General features: G+C 37.6%; 2 protein-coding genes across 3 annotated transcripts; both read right to left on the bottom strand.

Annotated features, from left to right (window-relative positions):
* Positions 1 to 215: 215 nt before the first annotated feature.
* Positions 216 to 9,684, bottom strand: zgc:56493 (Thioredoxin-like). 2 transcript variants are annotated; one of them, XM_053621957.1, is made up of 5 exons: positions 9,558 to 9,684; positions 5,907 to 6,011; positions 2,129 to 2,194; positions 744 to 809; positions 216 to 564 (listed from the first exon to the last, which is right to left on the bottom strand). In XM_053621957.1, exons 1-5 carry the CDS (start codon positions 9,579 to 9,581, stop codon positions 502 to 504), a joined length of 324 nt encoding a protein of 107 aa, XP_053477932.1. In that variant the 5' UTR covers positions 9,582 to 9,684; the 3' UTR covers positions 216 to 501. The 2 variants fall into 2 exon arrangements, with proteins under 2 accessions (XP_053477932.1, XP_053477933.1); XM_053621958.1 differs by lacking the exons at positions 5,907 to 6,011; positions 9,558 to 9,684 and adding an exon at positions 2,849 to 3,091.
* Positions 9,685 to 12,906: 3,222 nt separating this feature from the next.
* On the bottom strand, positions 12,907 to 25,873 carry LOC128606010 (prostaglandin reductase 1). The gene is made up of 10 exons (XM_053621952.1): positions 25,771 to 25,873; positions 21,735 to 21,844; positions 21,086 to 21,131; positions 20,938 to 20,997; positions 19,316 to 19,483; positions 19,110 to 19,227; positions 18,704 to 18,859; positions 17,293 to 17,398; positions 16,312 to 16,430; positions 12,907 to 13,530 (listed from the first exon to the last, which is right to left on the bottom strand). Exons 2-10 carry the CDS (start codon positions 21,838 to 21,840, stop codon positions 13,420 to 13,422), a joined length of 990 nt encoding a protein of 329 aa, XP_053477927.1. The 5' UTR covers positions 21,841 to 21,844; positions 25,771 to 25,873; the 3' UTR covers positions 12,907 to 13,419.
* Positions 25,874 to 26,617: the final 744 nt, after the last annotated feature.

A 26,617-nucleotide genomic window follows, 5' to 3' on the forward strand; every position in this document is an offset into this window, starting at 1 on the left:
TCAATTCACATTCAAATCATTACTTTAATTCCTGCTTTCATTTTTTTTTTTTTTTTTGCATCCAACAAGCTCCAGAAGTTTCTACTTATGCTATTATTATATGATCTGTGCATGACTCGTCTCACTTTTATAGTCATGTCTAGAAGAGAAATACTTTATCCTGTATTTATTAAAAATAAATACATATATTTTAAAAACACAAGGTAGAGAATGAATTCTATAGATCTGTTTATTACACCAGATTTCAATGGTTAGTTTTCTGGTCATAAATCATGGAGTTACATGGTTTAAAAAAAGAAACCTGAAATAATTATGGAAATACAATGAACCGAGTAAGGCGTAGTTGTTTAAACATAGTATTTCTACAGTTCATCTGTCAGGGCATCAAAAGTTCATTAAGCAACAAAATGAGTGCTTGTTAGAAAAGTCTATGGGACTGACAGCAGGCATGTTCGGGGTCAAGCTTGTATTTATATTCATGCTTCACACATTTCTCAGTGTTCATTTGTGAGTGTTCACCAGCTCCTCCAGTTTCGTCTGGTTGGACCCAGAGAACTCGTCGATCTGCAGCACAAATAAAAGGGAGTAAAATTACACTTCACAAAAAGCATTACTGTGTTATAGCCATCAAGGCAGGAAACTTTAGTAAACGACTCAGCAGAAATGCAAACCAGAATAATGGCAGACTATTCAATTCCCTTCTTCTTGTGTGTACTTTAATTAGAGTAAAGAAACCAGCCCACCTTCTTTCCATGCTTGTAAAAGTAGAATGTTGGCATGCATCTGATCTCACAGGACTGAGCCACATCCTACAGACAGAGAGAGAGAGAGAGAGAGAGACGACTCGTAATCTGGTCCCTTTTTTACTCAGATAAACAAAACAGTTCTGATTTCAGCTTTCTGTTAAGTGTAGTTTCGAGTTTTGCTATTTTTAATGTTCAGAAAAGGGTCAACAAATCTGTAAAATATTACATTGTAGTTTTATTAAACTTTATTTCTCAATAAACCTGGGTTACTGCTGTGCAGGAGAATATTCAAGATGTTTCTTCCCACTTGATTTTGGCGCCACTACTATTAATACTACTACTTACTTATGGAGTTTAAAGTTCTGTTTTATCCAGATTAACAAAATGCCGTCTTCCTCAAACAACAATTCAGCTTCTTTCCGTTTAAGGAAGACGAAGTAAATCATGACAATGTATGTATATGCAAACAGGCCAGTATGCATGTGTTAAACACTGAAGAACTTATTTTATTTTCAAAATACATTAAGATGTCTGGTTGAATTAGATCAAATTTCAAAAAGAGCATAAAAAAACGCTTGTGTTGAGCTTATGATTTTTTTCTTTCTTTATAAATAAGGGGTGTTGTTCTATGTGCAAGATAGGACATCTGATTTCTCTACAGGACTTAAAGATTCACACAATATAGCATTGAAGTAAAAGGGGAGGCAGAATTTACATGGCAAAGCCAAAGAGTCAGAGATGAGGGGCTTTTTCTGGACCGTAAAGCTGAATCACAACATGAAAGATCTTAATGGAACACATTGGATGTTTTCAATGCCACACTGCAGGGATGTAAACAAACACAAACACATTATTCAGAATGAACAGCTTGAGTGCTCTACAAAGACAGACAGGATGCACACTGGTCATGCTTTTGGAAATGAATAAGGTTCATAGATGAACCATTTTAATGTCCCTGCATAAATCTATTTACAGCATCCTAAGTAGATGCCTGGTCAGGCTTATGATGGTTTGAAGTAGAATACTAGTTCATATTTTTATGAAATACAACCAAGTAAATTTGTAGGTAGATACAAACATGTAAACTATGAACAAAAGCTTAGCACACACCCACACATCTCTTAGTTGAGACCAATTATGAACTCTGGCAGTTCCTCAACCACAGCTGCATCACCAAAAACAGAATTCACACCATGCTAACAGAGCTGTCATTTCTACTTTGGAGCCCCCACCCCACCCCAGTGGAATGGTTCATACAGCTCAGCCAATGCCTACTGCAGGTTTAAATCCAAATACAGGCACAGAGCACTACTACAGATACAGTTACATCCCCTACAGCACTGGAATAAAGGAATGGAGTGAGATTAGAGGAGCTTACTAACCTGTGCGTCATCCACATCTACCTTGAGGAAGACCACGTTGGCATTACCTGCTGCATCAGACAGCCCCTGAAAAGGAGGGAGGGAAGACAAGAAGTCTAGTTAAAAATTAATGTTAGTAAAAGGTATCCGCTGGATAGCATGTCGGACAACAGCACAATACACTGAACTGAAGCTCATCTGTTTTAATGCAAATGAGAATCCAATAACAAGAAATCTAAACCATTGATGGTTTGGAAGTGGCCCAAGGGCTGCCTACTGCAGAGTAATGCAAAGTCGGGTGCAAAACTAAGCGGGGTGGGGACGAAGAAACCTGCATGCAAAGGCCTCTCGCATGTACCTTTTACACATACCTGCGAGTCAACCCACACTACTTGTTCCTGTCACAATGATAATTCCATATAAATTCAACCACTAGTTCTTGAGATATCATGCTAGCCAGAAACTCAAATCTCAGACAAACAGAAAGAAGCATGGATGGACACCAAAAACAGGCCTCGAGTTCCTGAAAACAAAAACAAACAAAAAAAATCCTACGTTTGTGTACGGCATGCAAAAACAAAAACAAAAAAACCTTATACCGAGAGCTCAAAGTGTGCACAATAGTCTATGGGACCAGAGCTCTGGTAAAATTAAAATAATTGGCTGACAAATTAAAGGAAAAACCAACATGGTGTCTTGTTAAGGTATTGGATCATAAGCCACCTTGGTCTCTGTACTGACCCGCTCTTCCAGAAGATATTCCCAGTTTTGAGGATGGTGGAGGACAGTACAGTCTAACACACCGCCCCCAAAATCTCCCATGGGTGTTCAGTTGCATTGAGATCTGATGACTGAAGGCCATAACATACGATTTACAATATTTTCATCCTCATCAAATACTTCAGTAAGAACTCATGACCTGTGGACGAGGGCGGAGTCACCATGGAAGAGACCACTCCCATCAGTTTAGAAACATTTCATCACAGGGTAAAGGTAACCAGTCAGATGAATGTTGTGTTAATTTTCAGTGACGCTTTCATCTAGGCAGACAAGTGGACAAAAACCATAACCATAACAAACATACCCACAAACCCAAAGCATAAAAGAACCACCTTTAACCACCAACCTCTAACCACAACTTATGTAAGCTCTGGATAAGGGCATCTGCTACATGCTATAAATATAAATGTCTAATCTGGCACCGTTCACAGTAGATGGATGTACAACCCGAATTCCAAAAAAGTTGGGACACGGAGTAAAATGTAAATAAAAACAGAATGCAATGATTAGCAAATCTCATCAACCCATGGTATTCACAACAGAACAAAGAAAACAGCAAATGTTTAAACTTAGGAAAAATGTACCATTTTAAGGAAAAAATAAGGTAATTTTTAATCTCATGGCCGCAATACGTCTCAAAAAAGTTGAGACGGGGCAACAAAAGGCTGGAAAAGTAAGTGTTACTAAAAAGAAACAGCTGGAGGAACATTTTGCAACCAAGTAGGTTCATTTGCAACAGGTTAGTAATATGACTGGGTATAAAAATAAATATTTTTTGATTATTTTAGAGGAAGAGTCTCTTAGAAGTAAATATGGAATCATATGTTGCTCTAAAACCTGTATATACACCTTTCAGCATTGTTCATGCCTTTCCAGATGTGCAAGCTGCCCATTCCAAAGGCACTAATGCACCCCATACCATCAGAGATTCGGGCTTTTGAACTGAGCGCTGATTTAAAAAAAAAAAAAAAGCGCCGGATGTTCCGTCTTCTCTTTAGTCCTCTTTAGTTTAGTGGACACGGCGTCCATGGTTTCCAAAAAGAATTTCAAATTTCGATTCGTCTGACCATAGAACAGTTTTCCACTTTGCCTCAGTCCAATTTAAATGAGAAGACAGCTGCGTTTCTGGATCATGTTCACATATGGCGGCTTCTTTGCATGATGGAGCTTTAACCAGCATTTGTGGATGGCACGGCGAACTGTGTTCACAGATATTGAGTCCTGGACGTGTTTGAGCCCATGCAGTGATTTCCATGACAGAATCATGCCAGTTTTTAATGCAGTGCCACCTGAGGGACCGAAGATCTCAAGATTTCTCCAGATTCTCTGAATCCTTTGATATTATGTACTGTAGATGACTAGATATTCGTAGTCTTCGCAATTTTACTCTGAAATTGTTCAAATTGTAGACACAGTTTTTCCACAGATTGATGAACCTCTGTCCATCTTTACTTCTGAAAGACTCTGCCTCTCTAAGATACTCTTTTTATACCCAATCATGTTACTGACCTGTTGCTAATTAACCTCCAGCTGTTTCTTTTTAGCAACACTTACTTTTCCAACCTTTAATGACGTGTTACAGCCATCAAATTCAAAATTACCTTATTTTTTCCTTAAAATGGCACATTTCCTCAGTTTAAACATTTGATGTGTTTTCTATGTTCTATTGTGAATACCATGGGTTGATGAGATTTGCTAATCATTGCATTCTGTTTTTACTTACATTTTACAGTGTCCCAACTTTTTTGGAATTGGGGTTGTACTTTGTTGATCCCCAAAGGGACATCTGGGCACCACAGCAGCCAAAGAACAAAAAAAAAAAAAATCTAAAAAAAAAAAAAAAAAAAAATCACACACTACTCACTCATACACAATATGGCCTCAAGTATGTGAACACCTGACCATCACACCCACATGGTGGTCATCCCCAAAAATGTTGCCACAAAGTTGAAGCACACTATTGTCTAGAATGTCTTTGTATGCTGTAGCATTAGAATTTCTCTTCACTGGAACCGAGAGGCCCAGAATGCCAATGTTAGTGTGCACAAAGTGAGGTCCATCAAGACATTGACAAGGTTCTAGTGGAAGAACTCGAGAGCCCTGACCTCAACCCCAATGAACACCTTTGGGACGATCTGGAACACTGACTGTACCACAGACCTCCTCACCCAACATCAGAGCCTGACCTCACGAACGCTCTTGTAGCTGAATGAACACAAATCCCCACAGCCACGCTCCAAAATCTAGTCGAAAGCCTTCCCAGAAGTTATCAGAATAGTAAATGGGGACTACATCTGGATTGGGATGTCTAAGAAGCATATATGGGTGTGATGGTCACGTGTTCACAAGTATGTTTGGCCAGATAGTGTATTCTCTCACACACACACACACACACACACACACACACAAAGGGAGCGAGCTATTTATACAATTAGGTAAACATTTATTTAGCACAGACTGTGTGGTTTCCAGGCTCAGGTGATTATTATATCTACACACAGTGGGTAAAGATTTATTTACCTTTTAATCACCATTGTTTTTCTGACCAACAAATGAAGAATTTCTGCACACTCCAAGTTATCAACTTTTGCTCTTATTTGGATTGGAAACCAGACAAACGGGTGTGAAAGCAGCAGTATTATTAACTGATTGAACCTTTTCTTTTCAAATCAATTCCAAGGAATAAACCTGAATATCCATTACTAAGGACAGAGACGTCATTGGTTTCAGTGTAATCATTAGAAACTTACAGATAATTCAATAAACAGATGCATTTCACACCACTGTCCTTCTAAACTTTAATCCTTACAAATAATTAATACAACATAGTAGCAGTAATTTTAGCAACACCCACGTTATCAGGAGTGGACTTAAGATCCAACATCTGTGTAACTCCACTTTAAATCATCATCATCCATTTCCATCCAGGACAAGTCATCAGCGACACCCAGGTATATGAAGTCTCGATGAGGCATGCTAGGAGATGTGATGAACTATATTACAAGCAGGATTTACTCACTTTGTAGAAGGGAGCGATACTCTGGCAAGGCCCACACCACGTGGCCGTGAAGTCCACAACAACAAGCTTATCGCCTGCATCAGCCAGAGCTTTATCGAAAGCTGCCTGTAGAGAAGTGACATTAGAAATAATGTTAAACCTGTTAGACAGAACTTTTTTTTTTTTGGAGATATTAAATCTTCTAAAAGCTGTGAAACACCACAGGCATATAATCCAAAGGGCACAGCAGCACACCTTTTATTATTGTGGTTGAACCAGAATTACTGGCATCGTTCATAAAATCAATCAAAATTGCAAAATGTGGTTTTGCCAGTTTCCCCAGGCACTGTGACAAGCAGTATTGTGCTCCTTTCATATAGTGATGCTTAAAACAGCTCAGATTTCACATATAGATGGTTTTTACTATGCCAAATGTGTATATGCATGCAGACACCTGGTCTTATGTACTTTGTATGTATGCACATCTCGGTCCATCTATATATTCTGTTCATTCCAAATAATGTAGTTGCATTGGGATAATGACAGGAGGCAATAAAACAGCAGGGCAAAATACAATAATAAGGACCTCTCATCTTTTACCAATCAACAGGCCTGCACACTCCCCCTCCCCCACAGATTGACTCAAGATCGAGGCTCATGAATGACTCATAAGTCAAACAACCACCACAATATGAAAATAACCACTACTGATGTACAACCATGCATCTTTCATGTTCCACATCCTTTCCCCTTCAGTGAAGCAACTTTTTCCTATTCGAGCTGAAGTTTGAAAAGCCAGAAACGGCAAGTTTTCAGGTGTACAGCCATAAGCAAGGGGACAATTATTGGAAAAGCTATGTTCACATTATAAACACTTGGCCCATGTACAAGACAGACATGCTGTTTATGTTATGTTTAATGCCTTTATGCTGTAAATGTATAAAACACATGTACTTCAAGATTCTCAAAACAAATTCAGAAATTTGGAAGTTATAACTTGGACAAATTTGCTTGCAGTTTTAAAAACCTATTTTGAAAAATATAAAGATGAGGTGTGAAAATAGAGTTTGTTCATGGAAATGAAAAGGGACAAGAGAACGTATGAAGATAACAATTGAAAACTTGGTGTCTTGTAAGTAGATCTTATTTGCTAACTGAAACTGAAATGCACACAAAAGTTTGGAGACACTCGACTGAAATGTTTCTCATGATCTTTAAAACCTTTTGATCTGAAGGTGTATGATTAAATGTTTGAAATCGGTGTTGTAGACAAAAATATATTTGCACGAACATTAATTTCTTATATTAGAAAGCTAACATTTTATTTACAATTTTTTTCTTTTAAACGGATGACTTTGAGCGAAATATTCCGAAAAGCAGCTGATCAGAGTCCAGCGTAGGTGTGAACTCCTTTAATACTGTATAAAAAGCATCTCAGGGAAATTCCTCAAGAAATCGGCTGAGAAAATACCAAGAATACATTTCTGGAAATTCTATGAAAAAGGGGGTCTACTTTGAAGATGCTAAAATACTAAATTATTTTGATTTATTTTGGATTTTTATCACAACATAATTCACATAGTTCCATGTGTGTTACTCCAGAGTTTTGATGACTATATACACGTTTATTTATTTTCCCCCCATATTTCACCCTCAGCCCTGTACAAGAATCCTAAACCTTACAGAAGCTCCACAAGCATCATTACACTAACGTCGATGGCTGCAATATGAAAATCTGTGACAACTTTTACATGGACAGCAGTAATCTAATTATTGACCTTATTCTCAAAAAGACAATAATGTGATTAAGGTGTTTACATGAGTCGCTTTAAGAATATTCCTTTCATGTTCCCGTGTTACATGTTATAGAACATAGATCGATTAACGTCACATGTCATTACGTCCCCACGCCACGCCATCCCCTCCAGAATTTCACATATCAGCATACAGTTAGTCTTCGTTATGGTAACGTATACAGTGTTGGGTGCTTTTATTTTTCGAAAGCTTCAAGTGCAGTTAATTATTTGTCATGCTGTATGTGCACACAGACGACTGCTTGAAGCCGTGGGCTGCGTCCCAAACTACACACTTACCTACTATATAGTTGCTGAAATACTTGCATCTCTCCTACTATACAGTAGGTAAGTAAACGGTTTTGGACGCAGTCGTGCTCTCTTGTTTGCCATTAAACGGTTGAGCTCTGCCGTGTGTGTACGTGTCCTGTTGCAAAATGCGGTGAAAACGCCAACACGACGTTAATAGTGTGATTAAGGTGTGTACATGTCTGTAATACACGTCGATAATGTAAAGAAAATAGGAATACGCCATGTGTCTTAATTTGATTTGTGTTTACTTCGAGTATGACTTTAATCGGATTAAAGTCTTCAACAATCTGTTTACATGCTAGTTTCTTAATATCGGACTATTGTGATCCATGTAAAGGTACTGAGTGTGTATTGTATTGGGTGAATACTCTGATCAATCCCAGATGTTCATGTAAATCCTTAGCAGTGCCTGAAATAGAGATTGTTGTTTAGGATTAAGTTTTTTTTTTTTTTTTAAACATCTCATGAGGGAGCCTTTTTACCCCCACACCCAAACCCCTCAGACCCACGTGCTTGAGCTGCAGCGCGCGCGATGTACCACCAGTTAGCACTGTGTCAGCTAGTGTGGTGTAAAATTATTCATTTAATTCATTAAAAAAAATAAAAAAAATTCCCCAGACAGACTAATTCTTCAGAAAGAGAAGTAATAATTGAACATACACATGGAGTGTGCGTGTGTTAACGCGAGCCGAGTATAAACTGTGGAGGAAAATGAAGTCTGAAATATTTCGATGTAAACCTTGACACGTAAGGGAGCTCAAATGAAGTGTCCCCCATCTGATCATCACAAATTATACAAATACAACCATATAAAAGAAGATTTGACTCGCTTTTCCTCCACACTGCTCGAGTTAAACCCCTTTTTCCCCGCTCCTTCAAACGGCGACATTTTGGCTTCTTTAAAACGCTTAGCTAGCTTAGCATAAACGGTTTTCTTCTTTTAAAAAAAAAAAAAAAAAAAAAGACGACTCAGGATTTTTTAAAATAACACTTTAGCCAAACTTCCCTGATTAAACATTTCAGATATTAATAAAATATTTTATATATAAAATAGTATTCTTGTTTTGAGTCAGCACGTGGAGCTTTAAAGCCCGAGTACACAGACACACTGCTAACCGAGCTAGCGCCATTTTACAGAGGGGGCGAGCAGCGCGGTGCCAAAACTAATACTACGAGTAATGGAAAAAATGTTTTGCTCTAAAATAGATCAAATCTAAACCTCTTTATAATCCACCATATTTGACGAGTTCCACAGAACAGGGCGTAACTTATTAAAGCTAAAGCTTGAATGCGGTTGGTCTGTTAGGTAACTGCACTGAGGTAATAATAATAATAATAATAATAATAATAATAATAATAAAAAAGAGAACTAACTAGCCAGTTAAATAAGTCACATGATTGAGATAAATACGTCCGGATTACATGTTTATGAACATTAACTTCATTTGAAGCACTTTACACTATACAGAGAGAAAAACAGGCAACGTTCAGGTTCGGCTTGAAAAAAAACCTGAGTTAAAATCTTTTTTTTAAAACATCACAAATTTATTAGCTTTGCAGTCCTTACCTGATCTTCAATTATGATGATCATGATGTTTATTGTTGAGAGACTAAAACCACAGAAGTTTAAAAACTTCCTCTTGCAGCTGCTCGGATCCTCGACCAGATCTAACTGAAATGTTAGAAAGTGTCGCGCGCTGCGCTCTTAACCAGAAGCCCCGCCCCCGCACACGCAAATCTGGGCCGTGAGGTTGCCAGGTCTGTACTGAAAACTAGCAACATCCGAACCGCTCTCCATCTATTTTCTATACCGCTTATCCTTCAGGGTCGCGGAGGATCTGGAGCCTATCCCAGGGAGCATGGGAAACACGGCGGGCCAATCCATCGCAGGGAATAATCACACACACACACACACACACACACACACACACACATTCACAAACACATTCATACACTACAAACCCTTTGTGATCAGCCTACTATGAATGTCTTTGGACTGGGGTAGGACACTGGAGTACCCGAAGGAAGGTCGGGGGTTTAAGCCCCAGCACTCCTACTGTTGGGCCCTTTAGCAAGGCCCTTAACCCTCTCTGCTCCAGGGACGCCGTATCAGACCCTCTGACCCCAGCTTCCTCACAGGCTGGGGTATTCTAAGAAAAAAAATTCACTGTGCTCTACTGTATATGTGACCAATAAAGACTCATTATCAATTACAAACCCCCTACATATCTAAACCCTGACCTGGATAAAGAGGTTACTCAAGATGAATGAATGAATGAATGAATGAATGATCAACTCTGACTGAAATCGTTTAATTAGATGTTAAAGTTCAGTACTGTGTTCTTTTTTATGTAAAGCTTTGAATCTTTAAAATTGTAAAGAAAAAAAAAACCAAAACAAAAAACAGTAAAGTTATATCGTACTTATTACGATTTAACTGTCGCTACTGTACAATACACTGTAAAAGTCAGCTTAGACATTAGACCATCACTTGCCCTCTAGTTGCTCGTAAACAGCAGACCTGGCAACACTCCTGTGGCGTTACGTCATGCTGCATTTCAATGGCAATGCGCCATCTTGTGAGTCACACCGTATTGATGTATTTGTATTTCATAATACTTAATGACTCTAAATGAGTGGAGATCGCAAAATAGAAGGAAATTTGATTATCCTAATTATAATCTTTCATGTTTATTGGATTAAATGCTGTGTGTTGAGCATTCTACAAATACAAAAAAAGCTGCAGACTGTGGACATTTGTAAAGCACTTAGTAAAGGGTGTAACCCAATGCCACTCTGTATCTGTATCTGTTTAGTGCTCAGGATATCTATATATGTATGTATGTATGTATGTATTCTTCTTCTTCTTCTTCTTCTTCTTTTATGTGACCCCTACCACTATGTTACCCCTATGTGGCCCCTACCACAAATTTCTTCATTTACAAATAATAACAACAAACAGCAATCTGCAGGCTATAACTTCAGTTAACTTCTGAACTTGTACAGTTCCTCAACTACTTCACTTAAATTCATAACTGATCTCATGCAGACACTCTGGGGAACTTTCTGAGTAAGCTAGGGAACTATCTTTCAAAATTACTACATCTTTCTCCCAAATTAAGGGAAATAGTTTGTTTGTAAGGTGCCAACAATAGTCACAGTGACTGTTCAGTCAATAGTCACTGGTGACTTTCAGGTCAGTTTGAAGCTACAGAAATAAAGTTCAAATATTATTTTACTTTGGAGCTATGTAATGCAATTTAGGCTACTGGAGCAAACCACTGACGAGAGACACAAAAAAGAAGTGTGCACATCCTGTTTGTAAATGAACATTGCCCTGAAAGTATGAAATCTGAAAGGATGGAAGAAAAACTCCCAATCATGTGGTTTTTAGATTACATCATGTGGATTACAGTCCCTATCCACACCTCCTGTCTTAACCAAATGTCACATGAACCTGGCAAGCATTCTAAAAAAAATCTGTCTTTGTATTCATATCTGTATTTGTATTCATTCTGAATTGGTTATTTAATCAGAATAATGTAGTTATATTTGGTTACATCACTAGTCTGTATGTATCTAAGTTTAGTTCCAGTCCTTGGCATTTTGGATATGTTGATGCAGGATAAAGTGGTTAGTGAATACTGAAGATTAATGTTGATGGAAAAAAGCATGACTCTGGGACAAACTGAAGACCTTTAACTATACAACACACCCATCAATTTCTCACCTTCAGACATAAGAATTGTATAGATTATAAGCCTAACTAATTTACAATGTTGTTGGCTTTTTTTCCAGCTGTGTATTAGACCTTATCTAACTGGTAGTAATTAGCAGAGGTGGGTAGTAACACGCTACATTTACTTCGTTACATTTACTTGAGTAACTTTTTGGAAAAAAAATGTACTTTAAGAATAGGTTTAATTGTAATATTTAAGAGTATAAATATTAATAAATTAATATTTATACTCTTACTAAAGTTTACTTTTAATCACAAATGTACTTTTACTTCACTACATTCAATGGACTTCGTTACTGTTAAGTGTTATTGAATGTATGTAATTTTAAAAATTATTTTATATTAGTTTAGTCACGTATAATGAGGTCATGAGTCTTAGGATAAGCTGCAGTGGTCTGAATGTGGACGCCATGACCACTCAATTTTTTAGCGGCTCAGTGCATTTATATATATCAGATACTGTGTGTATCAGATTCCAGTAACAGATTTGAAAGTGTCCTAATTTTAAAATAATGTGATTTGTACCATTCACACTGTCATTTAAATAAATAAATACCAAATCTGTGTCACATTAGGAAAAAAAATGAGCCTCCTTTGCCTGCATTGTGTAGCCTATACCAGGAGCACATTATATACATCCCTTAAATAATCTACAATAAAAAATATATAAAAAATTTGAATTTTTTTTTTTGTACTTCAAATAGCATTGGTTCACAGACTCCAGTTTGAGAGCAACAGCTCTAAGGATGGTGGAAATAAATGCAGGAATGATGAAGCAGGTGGTCCTCTGATGAGAGGTTGTATTCGTATTACTATTATCTCTCATTTGAACCAGCACCGGTTGGCATCAAATGAACTGGGTTTCCAAGGAGACAAAACCTAAATGAGATTCTAACACGAGATGTGAAGCAGAAAACATTTCAAATAATCAAAAGTGGACCCTAAGCACACTTACACTCATTGAGAAATCATTAATACCATGTGTGTAAGAGACCAAGAGACCATAGAGCCCTTCTACTCAAACAAACACACACACACACACACACACACACACACACACACACACACACACGGGGGTCTCTTAGTGCTTTTGTTGGAAATTGCAAGAACTCATTTCAAATTCAAGTAAACATTTAAACCAGGACAACTTCAATCGTAAGAAAATGAGACTGTTAGATACATTATGAAACAATTTATTAGATTATTGTTAAAGCAGCAACATAACATATCACACTGTTTGCCTTACAACTTGGTCATGCAATAATTATCATAACATGGCAATTGTGGCAGCAGATCAAAATCTTCAGTTAATGTTCACATCAAACATCAGAATGAGGAAAATGTGATCTCAGGGACTATGACCATGGTATGGTTATTGGTGCCAGACTGGACAGTTTGGCAACAATGTTTTTCCAATTTTCATCTGTCGAGTTTGGGTGAGCTTGTGGCCGCTCTAGCCTCAGATTCCTGTTCTTGGCTGACAGGAGGGAAACTCGATGTGCTCTTCTGCTGTTGTAGCCCATCCATCTCAAATTTTGGCATGTTGTGCATTCTGAGATGCTTTTCTCTTCACCATGGTTTTGGTGCTTTGGGGAGTTTTTAAAAAGTGATTATGTGTTAGCATTCTGAGTTAGCATTCAGAGGATATCTGAGTTAGCATTATTGGCTGTTTAGTTGGCTCATATTGTATTCAGATTTTTACTATAGCTTTGCCAGTGTTGGCTCCCTTTAGCATAGCCATGAATGCAGCAGGCATGTTGTCAAAGCCTTCAGTGACATGTTCCCTGCACTGGAGCTTTCCCTGGAAAAAAAAAAAACCCAAACAGAACAAGCAGAAGACATAAAAATTAAAAACGTCACAGGCACAATTCAGTGTAATGGAAAAAAAAAAAAAGTGAAGTAAAACTTGACAGGAACAGTTTTGACCTTCTTGGGGTTATGAACTCTCAATTTTCCAGCTCGGTCTTATTCACAATGCCTAATCATTGTTTATACTTGTGTTTAGGTATCTCACCAGTTTCTTAGCAATTAGTCTCATTAAGTCTAACTTGTTTTTATATATACACTCCTATGTACCTAGGTGCATATTTAAGCTTTGATTTGATGCTTTGTTCCTTGTTAATTGGTTATTGCAGCATGTTGCCCTTGTTTCTTAGTTGAGTCTAGTGCTACTGGCTTTGTCCGTGTCTGTATTTTATGAATTTATTTCTGCTTTATATCTTTCTCAGCTGCCTATTGTTCATATTTAATACACTTTCATCAATTAGTGTATCTCAGATCAGCTCTGGACATCACATAGTAATAGAAACATGTAATTAAAATGAGAAAATTATCACATGATATACTGGAGGAAGTAAGAGCTACATGACTCATAATTTTGCGTGTATGTGTGTTTAACGTGACATGTTGGAAATACCTGCAATTGTTGAACTTATTCTTAGTTCTTATCTTATGTGATGGTCAAAAATACTAGTTTTAATTATCTAGCACTAGTTCTGACACTGCGTGCTTGGCTTAATTTCTCAAATGAACATACATCCATCCATTTTCCATAATAATTATACTGCACAGGGTCACCGGAGAGCCTGGAGCTTAGGACGGGGTGCCAACCCCTCGCAGGACACAATCGCACACGCACTCACACACTATGGACAATTTGGAAATGCCAGTCAGCCTCATCACATCATCACATTTTCACCCAAGTCCTAAAAGTAGACAAAGAGATCACAATTGAACAAATGAGACAAAAATATTATACTCGTCATATATTTATTGAGGAAAATGATCCAATTTAACATATCTGTTAGTGGCAAAAGTATGTGAACCACTAGGGTTAGCAGTTAATTTGAAGGTGAAATTAGAGTCAGATGTTTTCAATCAATGGGATGACAATCAGGTGTAAGTGGGCACCCTGTTTTATTTAAAGAACAGGGATCTATCAAAGTCTGAACTTCACAACATGTTTGTGGAAGTGTATCATGGCACGGACAAAGGAGATTTCTGAGGACCTCAGAAAAAGAGTTGTTGATGCTCATCAGGCTGGAAAAGGTTACAAAACCATCTCTAAATAGTTTGGACTCCACCAATCTACAGTCAGACAGATTGTTTACAAATGGAGGAAATTCAAGACCACTGTTACCCTCCCCAGGAGTTGTCCACCAAAAAAGATCACTGCAAGAGCAAGACTTGTAATAGTCCACGAAGTCACAAAGGAACCCAGAGTAACTTCTAAGCAAGTCCACCATCAGGAGAACACTGAACACTGAACAACAATGTGTGCATGGCAGGGTTGCAAGGAGAAAACCACTGCTCTACAAATGAACACTGCAGCCCATCTGCAGTTTGCTAAAAATCACGTGGGCAAGCCAAAAGGCTACTGGAAAAATGTTTTGTGGATGAGACCAAAATAGAATTTTTTGGTTTAAATGAGAAGCGTTATGTTTGGAGAAAGGAAAACACTACATTCCAGCATAAGAACCTTATCCCATCTGTGAAACATGGTGGTGGTAGCATCATGGTTTGGGCCTGTTTTGCTGCATCGGGTATAGGACAGCTTGCCATTATTTATGGAACAATGAATTCTGAAGCATATCAGCAAATTCTACAGGAAAATGTCAGGAGAGAACTGAATCTCAAGGGAAAGTGGGTCATGCAGCAAGAAAATGACCCTAAGCACACAAGTCATTCTACCAAAGAATGGTTAAAGAAGAATAAAGTTAATGTTTTGCAATGGACAAGTCAAAGTCCTGACCTTAATCCAATAGAAATGTTGTAGTAGGACCTGAAGCAAGCAGTTCATGTGAGGAAACCCAAAAACATCCCAGAGTTGAAGCTGTTCTGTACTAGGGAATGGGCTAAAATTCCTCTAAGTCGATGTGCAGGACTGATCAACAGTTAGCGGAAACATTTAGTTGCAGTTATTGCTGCATAAGGGGGTCACACAAGATACTGAAAGCAAAGGTCCACATACTTTTGCCACTCACAGAATTGTAAAATTGGATCATTGTCCTCAATAAATAAATGACCACATATAACATTATTGTCTCATTTGTTCAATAGGGTTCTCTTTGTCTACATTTAGGACTTGTGTGAAAATCTGGTGATAATTTTGGTCATATTTATGCAGAAATATAGAAAATCCTAAAGGGTTCACAAACTTTCAAGCACCACTGTACATGCCTCCTCATAACAAATGCACATGTCATGGCAGATGCCAATATTAGTATATAAACAGCCAAGAAATGAGTGCAATGGAAATGTAAATAAGACAGATTGGCCACATATGTATGAGCAATTTCATATTTAGAGCCGTGAGCCTTACACTCTGTCCTTTACCATCTCTCTTTGATTCTCCTCTCTTACACTCATCCTGTTCAGTGGCATTTCATTAAGTTCTATTCAATAACATGTTAATCAGCTGCTTTGAAAACTGCTGCAAAATTCATGAGAATGGTGATGAGCTGGCTTATAATGGGATCTATGACTATAATTAGGCAGCACACTTTGAAGTCTTTTTGTATTGTGTGGTAGCCAGATGCTCGCTCTCTCTCTCTCTCGCTCTCTCTCTCTCTTTCTGTCTCACCTCTTTTACCCAGTCCAAGAGTCTCTTGATTGATTCATGGTCTTTGTGCTTCCATCGAAAAACCAGAAATCCTTCCATGCGCAGCTGCTTAAAGATCATATGAGTTTGAACATATGGCCCTGAAACACAAAGCATCCCATGAGATCAAGACCAAAACCAAAAATCCCAAATAAGATACAGTTAAAAGCTTTTACATTTTTACAAAACAAATGATTTTTTTAAAAAAACATTTAGATTATTGTCCTTGCGTCCCATCTTTAATTGTTTTATAGTATATTACGTCTTTTATAGTGTCCTGTCGTTTATTATGTATTTATGTATTGTCACTACGTAAAGAATGAAACAAGTGCTGATGCGATAGAAAATGAGTCAACACCTCCTGACCAATCAGAAGTGAGAATTCAACGGCACTGTGGTATAATGTATGGAGTAGCATGGCGTTTTATGAAAGATATCATTTACTGTAGATTGAAATATAGGACATGAAAAGATCCACAATAGAAATATCAATTGGTTATATATCTGAATGGTCATTTTTTTTTTTTTTTTTTTTAAATTGTGGAAAAATGCAGTGTAGACTTTTGATGAAGGAAATTGTGTCACTGTCTTTCTGGGTGGATATACCTATGCTATTTTCATATTATAATTACAATTAAAAGGACATTAATTTTATCGTTATACTATTAAGTAATGAATGTCATTAAATAACATGAAGACATTCATAATCCTTTGCTCTTAAAATGAGAGTTTTCTAAGACAAACAAAACATTATAATGCTTTCCACCATTTTGTACATTGTTGCCAAACGGCAACAATTTACCAACTACCCTACCCTATATAAAGTTAAAATGAATAGCTTTTCTTGGAGAATTGTAGCTTACATTCACCTTCATAATGAAAACTGCAATTTAAGACTACTGAATATTCCTTTTTATTTGATGCTACCCTGGTAGAACTGGTGTGATCAGCAGTCCTGTGTACCTGATTGTAATTCGGTATCGTTGTAAGTGGCGATGCTTCCACAGACAGCGATCCTGCCAAACTGCTTCATCTGTGGCATCACAGCACTGCTGAACTCTCCACCTACCTGCAAACAGAGGAATTATCCTGATCCTCAGATTGCCCATAATTCTATAAGTAAATGCTTACATTTTGACACTACCACTTTTTGACTTATTTTTTAAAAAACTTATTATGTACTGTAATCAGTTAACAAGAAAAAAATCACCATGAACTTTTGCATTAATACACTGTAAATAACGTTAAAATTGAGCAACAGTAAACCAAATAAGCCAAGTAATCAACAGCTGCATTAACCAATATTCATATCATTAATGAGTAAAATGAAACCCACAGTGTTCAATGTAAATCCACACCTGAATGGACATTTTGGTAGTTGTTAACTGGTGAAATTGTACCAGAGTACAGTAAGCTATCATTTAGTTACATTCTGTAATTTATGTGGACTTATTTTTAGCCATGAATTGAATAAACTGTATTTCGTTACCTTTCAAACAAATGTCAATTAATATTTACTTGAAGTATTTTAAGTACTTGTAAGTGGTTTAAAAGGAAACAAAATGCAGTTTATTTAATTCATGACTAAAAATAAGTTCACAATGTAACTAAATGATAGCTTATTCTGGTGTCTGTGTGTAAATATTAGAACTTGTTTCAGACTCGTTTCTGAATTTCACCAGTTAATATCTACAAAAATGTTCATTAATGGTGTAAATGATCTGCACTTATATAGCGCTTTTTTTAACCTTAGCAGTTCCAAAGCACTTTACACTGGTTCTCATTCACCCATTCACACACACAATCACACTTCAATGGTAGCAGAGCTGCCATGCAAGGCAACTTGGGGTTCAGTGTCTTGCCCAAGGACACTTCGGCCTGTGGAGTCATGTGGGTCGGGAATCGATCAGTCAACCCTACGATTAGTGGACAACCCGCTCTACCACCTGATCCACAGTCGCCCATGTTGTGCCCATTCATTAAGGTGTTGATTCATAATGAACACTGTGGGATTCATTTTACTCATTAATGGTATGAACACTGGTTAATGAAGTATTTACTTACTTTTACTTACTATTAGCATCACTAGTTTAGTGTTTAATCTAACCAAAGTGGTAAATAATATAATTAAAAGCAGTAAATAATGTTAGTTAGGAACCTTGATGTAAAGCATTACCAATCATTTTAAATGATGATAGAGTATATTACCAGATTCCTAGTAGAGAAACATTAGTACTATGACATACAGGCGAGTGTGAATATTTGCATACTCTTAGGACAAAATGATCACGGTAATGAGATTTAATACATCAAAACATCTTGTTGCTATAAACTGGTTTCTAGATGTTCAGATGCATGAGCATGCTCCTCTTACATTCTCAAAATAGCAGTCGTATCCTTGTGGTGCTGCCTCTAGCAGCGTGTCCTTCAGTGAGCTGATGGTCTTGTAGTTGAAGGCATAGTCAAAGCCGAGCTCCTTGAGATAGGAAACCTTCTCATCTGAGCCTGCACAGCCCACTACTGTGCAACCCTGCAGGATGAGAGAAATGTTAAACATTCATTTAAATCATGTTCACATTTGAAGTAAAATAAATAAAGAAAGAAAGAAAGAAAGAAAGAAAGAAAGACAGTGCTGAATGGACAGGTCTTATTTTTACAGTCTGGACCCAGGAATGACTGCATGTCTAATAGTACTGAGAAACCGAATAGAAATAGAAAATTTGTTTTATAATCCTGAAGATATTTTCATTCATCTGAGTAAGTTCTTCATACAGAATGACCTTGATTTTGGCGATTTGTCCAACCACAGAGCCCACCGCTCCAGCTGCAGCATTAACCAGAAGGGTTTCTCCTGCCTTAATCTCACAGACCTCTTCGAGACCATAGAGAGCAGTCAGTCTGCGCAGAGAAATTCAACATAAAGGCTTTAATCCCATGTTCCTAGCAATGGTCAAGATAATGATCGTGATCATCAATGTAGACATACCCTGGCATGCCGATGGCCCCAAGAGCCAGAGACAGTGGCAGTGCCTTTGGCCAATCAGAGTGAATCACCCTGAGGTCAGAGCCATCAGACAGAGAGTGTGTCCTCCAGCCACAGTTTGCAACCACATAAGTGCCCACAGGATAGTTAGGATTTTTGCTCTGGACCACCCTAAAGTCAACAGAAACAGTGTGTTGGGTTCATATTCTTTAATAAAGAGAGGAAGGCAAATTGGCAAGAGATTTCTGAGAAGGCAGGTTGTGAAAAACACTCAAGTGACCGCAAAAGACCTGCAGCAAGACTTTTTCAGTTAGAGGTTTCAGTGAGCACAGTAAGGCGCGTACTAAACACAGAAGGTTTCCATGCCAGAACTCCAAGACGTACACCACTACTGGCCCAAAAGCACAAGAAAAATCAGCTGAAAATAATACAAATAAGCCCCAGAAGTTTTGGGATTCTGTTCTGTGGAGCGATGAAACAAAACTGGAACTTGAAAAAAGCATGTTGACCAATGAGCATTTATCTTTGCTCCCATTAAATCAAAGTGTACTTAAATCTGCCATAGAACCAATGGAGTCCACCAAAACTGTGCTGTCCACCAAAAATTCAAAAACAGTTTGCATTAAATGAATGAGCAGCATGATATTACAGTGAGATATCATATTTCATAATTTGAGTGATGAGTAGAGAGATGAATAATATAACAGCTTTTCATAGATGTAGGTTTAGATAGCTAATGAGCAAGGCAGAGGGGTTAATGGCAATGAAAGTGCTTTTCTTAAGAGTTCATTTTGGTCTGGAAAAATACAGAAAAATATTGTGATCTATTGTATCAAAAGCTGCATCAATTAGTGCAAACAAAAATATGCAATGCTGATCAGAGGTCAGTAGCAGGACATTTACTACTTTAAGCAGTGCTGCATTGTTGCATAAGCACAGTATTGAGGCCTAAACGCTGACTAAAATATTTAATGCAATTCCCATTCAAGCATGAGCTTTGCTGTTGAGCTACAGCTTTTCTTGGCTCCTGTTAATAAAAAAGGGGAGGAGGGCGGGGATACTGGCTTATAATTTGACAGTTCACACGAGTTGAGGTTAGGCTTCTTAAAATCACAAGCCTGAAAGATTTGGGTATACTGCCAATGCTATGGAAGGTATCTTTTCTTCCCCTTAATAATAATAATATTTCCCTAAAAAAGTTGTGTTTTTGGCTATATTTGGGCCAGGGGATTTAAATATTTGCTGGAGGAAGGCTGTCTATTACATTTGATTAGTATCCTCTGGGACTGACAGAGATAGGAAGCCTGTTTTGGTTACATAAGGGATTATCATAGCAGCCAAATATACATGAGTGCTTAATATAAGAGCAGTACAACTACAAATAAGTTGATTCTACAATCATTAAAAGCTGGATTGGACATTTTCCCCATCCTATTTCTATTTCTTAAAGACATTAAAGAAACATACAACTACTTGGATATAAGTCCTTTCCTTAAACATTCAATTCTGTATTTATTTATTTATTTAGTTAGTTAGTGTGTGTGTGTGTGTGTGTGTGTGTGTGTGTGTGTGTATGCGCGCCTGCATGCAAACACTATACACTGTTATAAATATATAAATCCTACTTGGACACTTGGGATCCAATCATTGTATCTCCTTCCTTCATGAGATTACGACTGTATGGCCTGTGAATGAATGACAATAAATTACTGAAAATACTGTAGTGTATATTAAAGACTTACATTGGTGCAAGTAACATGATGCCCTACTGACCTCATATATGGATCCACACTTAAGAAAACAGCCTCCAGCAGTACCTCTGAAACAATTACAATACAAAATGTCATTATTGTTTATGTATATGTTTGAGTTAAACTTTTAAAGTATGAGTTTCAGGTCATCTCGTCAGACATAAAAAACTATTATACAAGAATGAAGGCAATTATTTCATGACGATCTTTTTGGAAAGGATCTAAAAATAGAAGCTTTATATATTTCATAATTAATTAAGTTGTCATTGAGGGCTGCAGCACTGTGGCATATCTTAACATTTCTGATTTCGATTATTCATCTGATTATGCAACAAAATAACAATGCCCTTCAGGAAGGAGAGCTGATTCCATAGTAGTGCTTCTCTGAGTATTACCATGAAGCTGCTTGTTTATTGTGAAAATGCTGACACCGTGTGGTGTGCCCTTTTCAATACACAACTAGTGTGGCCTCATTCACGAGATCATTTATCTAGCAGAAATCATTTACAAATCAATCTATTCCTACTATAAGAAAATTATATAATTGACCATGAGAAAACAGGTTACTGATCAGATGAATGAATGAAGGAATGAAGGAAGGAATTCACTTTTAGTCACTATATGATATTCTCTAGTTCATCATCCTAGTTGATTTATTTTGTGCCAGAGACCTCCATCTTGTGGTTCTCGAAGATTCTCTTCTTTCAGTTCAAAGTCACTGTCCTTGGGAAAGCCCACAAAGTGCTGGCGAAGTGTCCAAAACTTAGCGTGAACCATCGTCCTGGATTGCAAAGAAAAGACAAATAAATTAGTTTAGTTACATTTTATGTAATTAAAATTTAAATTGTTTAAACAGAGGACTGTTTTTTTTAAAAGGTTAAAAATAACCATGACATGTTGTGCTGTGAACCAGATTGAATAGATGAAATTTATTTGAAATGTGGCAGTAAATAATTTCCTTAGTGTATATTGTAGTTTTCATGGGTTAAACCCTAAAAGAAAGAAAGAAATTAAGCCAAAACTACTATGTTTTATATGAACCACATACTTTTGTAAAGGTTTTCACATGTGCTACTGCTAACTGTTTTTCCACAATTGTGCTACACACTAAACAATTGAAAGTCTTTACTAGAACTGGGCAAAAAGATGACATAATATTGATAATATAATATGATAAAATATGTCATTTTCTGATGTATCAGAGTTATCTTCAGCATTTACAAACTTTCCCTACCATCTATTACTACTCTACATTCTTCCACTTCTCCTCTTTCGACAGAACAAATTCTGAAACTGAGACGATTTCTAAAGATCTCTTCTCTTTCATCACTTCACCAGTGACAAGGGTTATACCCATTCTAAAAAAAGCCCACACTAGACGCTTCAGATATTAGCGAATACTGACTGGTATTGTTTAGCTCTTTCTCACATGTCACAAGGACCTCCAGAAACCTAAATCGTCTGGCTATAAAGTGTCACTCTCTACAAAATCTGCCCATATGGCTGTTATTGTGAAGCTTCATGCTGGTAGATCATCCAATATGTGATCAGTCCTGATTTGTCTTAATCCATTTGACACAGCCAGTCACAAGATTCTCCTGTCCATCCACACAAGAGTTGGAGTTAGCGATCCAGCATTGCGATGGTTTGTTTCCTACCTGGTTATATCAGGTGACATGAAGATGATGTATATCTGCTCCATGCAGACTATCTACTGGTTTTCCACAAGGATCATAGTTTGGCCTGCTTCTATTTTCTCTATATAACCTTTCTCCTGACAAGGCAATATCCTCACATGCAGTAGTTTTCTGTACCACTGCTCTGGTGATGGCACACAGCTCATTCATTCCTTTCCTTCCTAAGACGCTTATGTTTCTGCTCAGATCTCAGTGTGTCTGGCAGGTGACAGGAGACCAGCAAACTAAATCACAGCAAAACTGAGTTGGTGTATATCCCTGGAGATGCATCCCCATGTCAAGGTCTTTTCATCTCCCTAGAGAACATTCAAATCATGCCATCTGACAATGCACAAAACCTTGGTATGGTTCTGAACAACCAGCAACCATTCTTCACTCATGTTGCTAAGCACACTCAGCCATGCAGGTTTCCTCTTTATGACATCAGGAGGAACCAACCTTTCCTCTCTACAGAGGCCACTCATGTATTTTTTCAGTCCCTTGTCATCTCTGGGTTGGACTACTACAACTTGCGGTCCATCGGACCAGCTGAGACTAATTCAGAAAGCAGCTACCGTACACGACTTGTGGTCATCTCCCCAAGTTCTCCTATGTGACCAATTGCTTTGTTCCATACTTCCTGTAGCTGCCCACATCAGGCTTAAAACACAGATGCTTGCATACAGAGCCAAAAATGGGCCAGTCCCCACCATCCTTCAGGCACTCATCAAATCTTGCTTTGCACCACGTTTCTTTCAATTCTCTAGCACGACTTGACTCACTATCAAGACACAAGGAAGACATTTATCAAGACTCTTCTCTTCCCTGGCTGAAAGAACACCTGAGTCACTTTCAGGCTTCAAATGAAAATGGAAGAGTCACCTGTTCACTAAGCACTTAAATGAGCACTAAATATATACCGCTCATTAAAAATAAAATAAACGTGTACTCTTTTTGCTGTACTAATTCCTATGTCACAGAGTTTTACCTTCTTAGCTATTCCTAGACCATAGCCTATTTGCACTAGAGTGAGCATATGTATTTGATAGAGAATCCAAATCCCTTCTGTAAGTTGCTCTGGGAAAAGAGTGTTTTCTAAATGCTGTGAATGCAGTGTGTTTTCCTTTCTTCTGTGTGATACTTAAAATGATGAAACTAAAATCATACAGCTGTATTTTTAAAGATATCACAGGGATTATTTTACAAGTCCCTCACATTAGTACTGCCGATTTATTTAGAGCATGACTAAATAACCTAACGTGACTAAATCTGAACTGTACAACGCATCAGTAAAGTGGGCCACCTGAATGCTGGTGCAAGGTTGTCTTCAGAAAAGCCAACTGATCGCTCAGTGCATTTTTACTGTAGGAATAAAACTCTTGAGAGTGTGCTGTTGTAACAGAATAATCAGTACTGGAGTGGTACGGGTGGCCTGACACGTAGTTATTGTTACCACACCGAAGTTGGTTGCTTTCTTCCTGCAACCTGTATGTTTGTGTTTTCCTTTTAAACCACAAAAAATTGCCAATGATTTAAATTTTTGTTTAATATAGAAGGACACAATATAGTTTTTATCCTTTTATCCATCCATCCATCTTCTATACCACTTATCCTTCAGGGTCACTGGGAACCTGGAGCCTATCCCAGTGAGCATCGGGCACAGGGCGGGGTACACCCTGGACAGGGTGCCAATCCATCACAGGGCACACTCACATACACATTCACACACCCATTCATACACTACGGACACTTTGGACATGCCAATCAGCGTACCATGCATGTCTTTGGACTGGGGGAGGAAACCGGAGTACCCGGAGGAAACCCCCGCAGCACAGGGAGAACATGCAAACTCCGCACACACCAGGGCCACGGTGGGAATCGAACCCAACCCTGGAGGTGCGAGATGAACGTGCTAACCACTAAGCCTCTGTGCACCCTTTTATCCTTTTATGGTTATATTTAATGTTGTGCAATAATCAGTCATCCCCTCACCAGTCTCCTTTTTCCCTTTTCTGAAGTTAAGGCAAAAAACAAAAAAAAGCTTGTCATGTTACTGAGTAACTGGAAAGAGCGAAGTCCTCTATTAGGAAATTAATCAACACCTTTTGACTAGCTACAATCACAAATCCAACAGCGCTGTGACTTAAATAAGTTTATATGTGTTAATTCAACAGTGTAACTTCTCAATACTGGAAATATTGCCGCATAAGCAAATATGTATGAAATTAAACGGACAAGTTGCTCCAAATATGAGCTCTGTGCCACAATTACACAGTGGAATATGAGTCATAGTTGGCTATGTAGTGTATATTTTCAGAGTATTGTCTTGTATGTGGCATCGTGATCCTGGATGCTCTATATATCCTCTAATTGGCTGATATGATCACACGGCATAATATGTTATCATACAGTATAAACATAGCACCTTTACCTATGTAGACAAGATATCCACATATCAATGGCTTACAAAATAAATAAATAAACAAATAAACAATACCAAAATCCAACAAGTTACAACAACCCTCATGATTAATTGTTATTATCTGTCACTTGTTTCTTATAAATTGAACTGTATCAGTGTTTTGTACAGCTCTACTCTATATTTTTAACAGGGGTTTGGGGTTGGGGAGGTAACAAAGTTACCACTGCCACTAATGCAATGCTTTCTTTATAAAGCTTCTTCCAGATATTTATAAAGTTACAGATGCACTAATTTCAACTTCAAGAACACTTACATCTACACAAATGACTTTGCCAAAGAAAAAAAATGGCTAAATTACCAAAAGCAGCATGTTGTAAACCATTTACCTACATATGAAGGCTGAGATATTTTGTATGCATATAGAGTTGCACAGGAACCAGAACAAGACTTATCATGTCATGCTATTCAGAGTAATTACTAGAGTTATAAACCTATAAGAACTGCATTTAATAACAATGAAAAACTTACAGAAACACAAACTAGTCAAATGCTATCCTAGTTTACTCAAAAAAATTCAGAAACATGTGCATGCAAGCATATTCCACTTACCTTTGTGCTGAAATATGTGCTCAGAAAGTCAAAAGCATGTACAGAGGTTGCTCTGTGTGAACTCAGAGTATCAGGGTTGCCAGATTGTACAGTATCCCAACTACCTGTGAACATCACTTATATTAGACTAAACCCGCCCAGTGTCATCATGACTCAGCCCCAAAATGAGTCATGGTGAGAAACAACAATTCAAAAAATGTCTCTTTCTTATACAGGACAAAAGAAAAGGAGGGTCGGGAAGCCAATATAAAAAGCACAAATGACCTACAAATAATACACTTTCCTCAACACTAACTGATAACTTTGTTTTCAGAGTTTGTGCACACTGCTTCTATTTACAAGACTGTAGCCAGGTGGGAATATGGTATAACTGTAACACAACTGCATATTGCTTCAGAGGGGCTTCGGAGTGAAAAGGTGGCAGAGCTTTGAAAGAAAAGACACACATCGATATTTATTCTTGTATATGAATAAGCATTACTGATAAATAACTCATAAAACCCTTATTCTTTTTCAAAATCATAGAATTACAATTAAACCATAGTAACCATATACTGTACCACAGTAATTTTGGTCACTATGATATAGCAAAAATGAAATATATATATATAAAAAAATACCTTTGATATTTATGACCTTTGCATCATCAGTCAATGACAATGCATGTTTAACTGGGTGTGTCACAATATGGAGGCGCAAACAGAAGCAAGTGCAGATGTGGCAGTTTAATAAAACAATAACAAGTCCAAAGGGTAAGAAGCCAATAATCATGAACAGGCAGAAGTTAGGGAATCAGGCAAACAGTGCAAACAGGACAGGGCAAAGAGACAAGGTCATAAACATAAGC

The sequence above is a fragment of the Ictalurus furcatus genome, chromosome 3, assembly GCF_023375685.1.
Source record: "Ictalurus furcatus strain D&B chromosome 3, Billie_1.0, whole genome shotgun sequence".
Classification (NCBI taxonomy): Eukaryota; Metazoa; Chordata; class Actinopteri; order Siluriformes; family Ictaluridae; genus Ictalurus; species Ictalurus furcatus.

Bases quoted from the DNA above. Each gene is read 5' to 3' on its own strand.
- LOC128606010 (XM_053621952.1), bottom strand. From the start codon at position 21,840: ATGGTTCACGCTAAGTTTTGGACACTTCGCCAGCACTTTGTGGGCTTT. The intron at 21,132-21,734 runs GTCTCTGGCACA...TAATTGTTTCAG, and splicing joins TCGAGAACCACAAGATGGAG to AGGTACTGCTGGAGGCTGTT. The intron at 20,998-21,085 runs GTCAGTAGGGCA...ATTCATTCACAG, and splicing joins AGTGTGGATCCATATATGAG to GCCATACAGTCGTAATCTCA.
- zgc:56493 (XM_053621957.1), bottom strand. From the start codon at position 9,581: ATGATCATCATAATTGAAGATCAG. The intron at 6,012-9,557 runs GTAAGGACTGCA...ACTTCTCTACAG, and splicing joins TCATCATAATTGAAGATCAG to GCAGCTTTCGATAAAGCTCT. The intron at 2,195-5,906 runs GTGAGTAAATCC...CCTCCTTTTCAG, and splicing joins GTATCGCTCCCTTCTACAAA to GGGCTGTCTGATGCAGCAGG.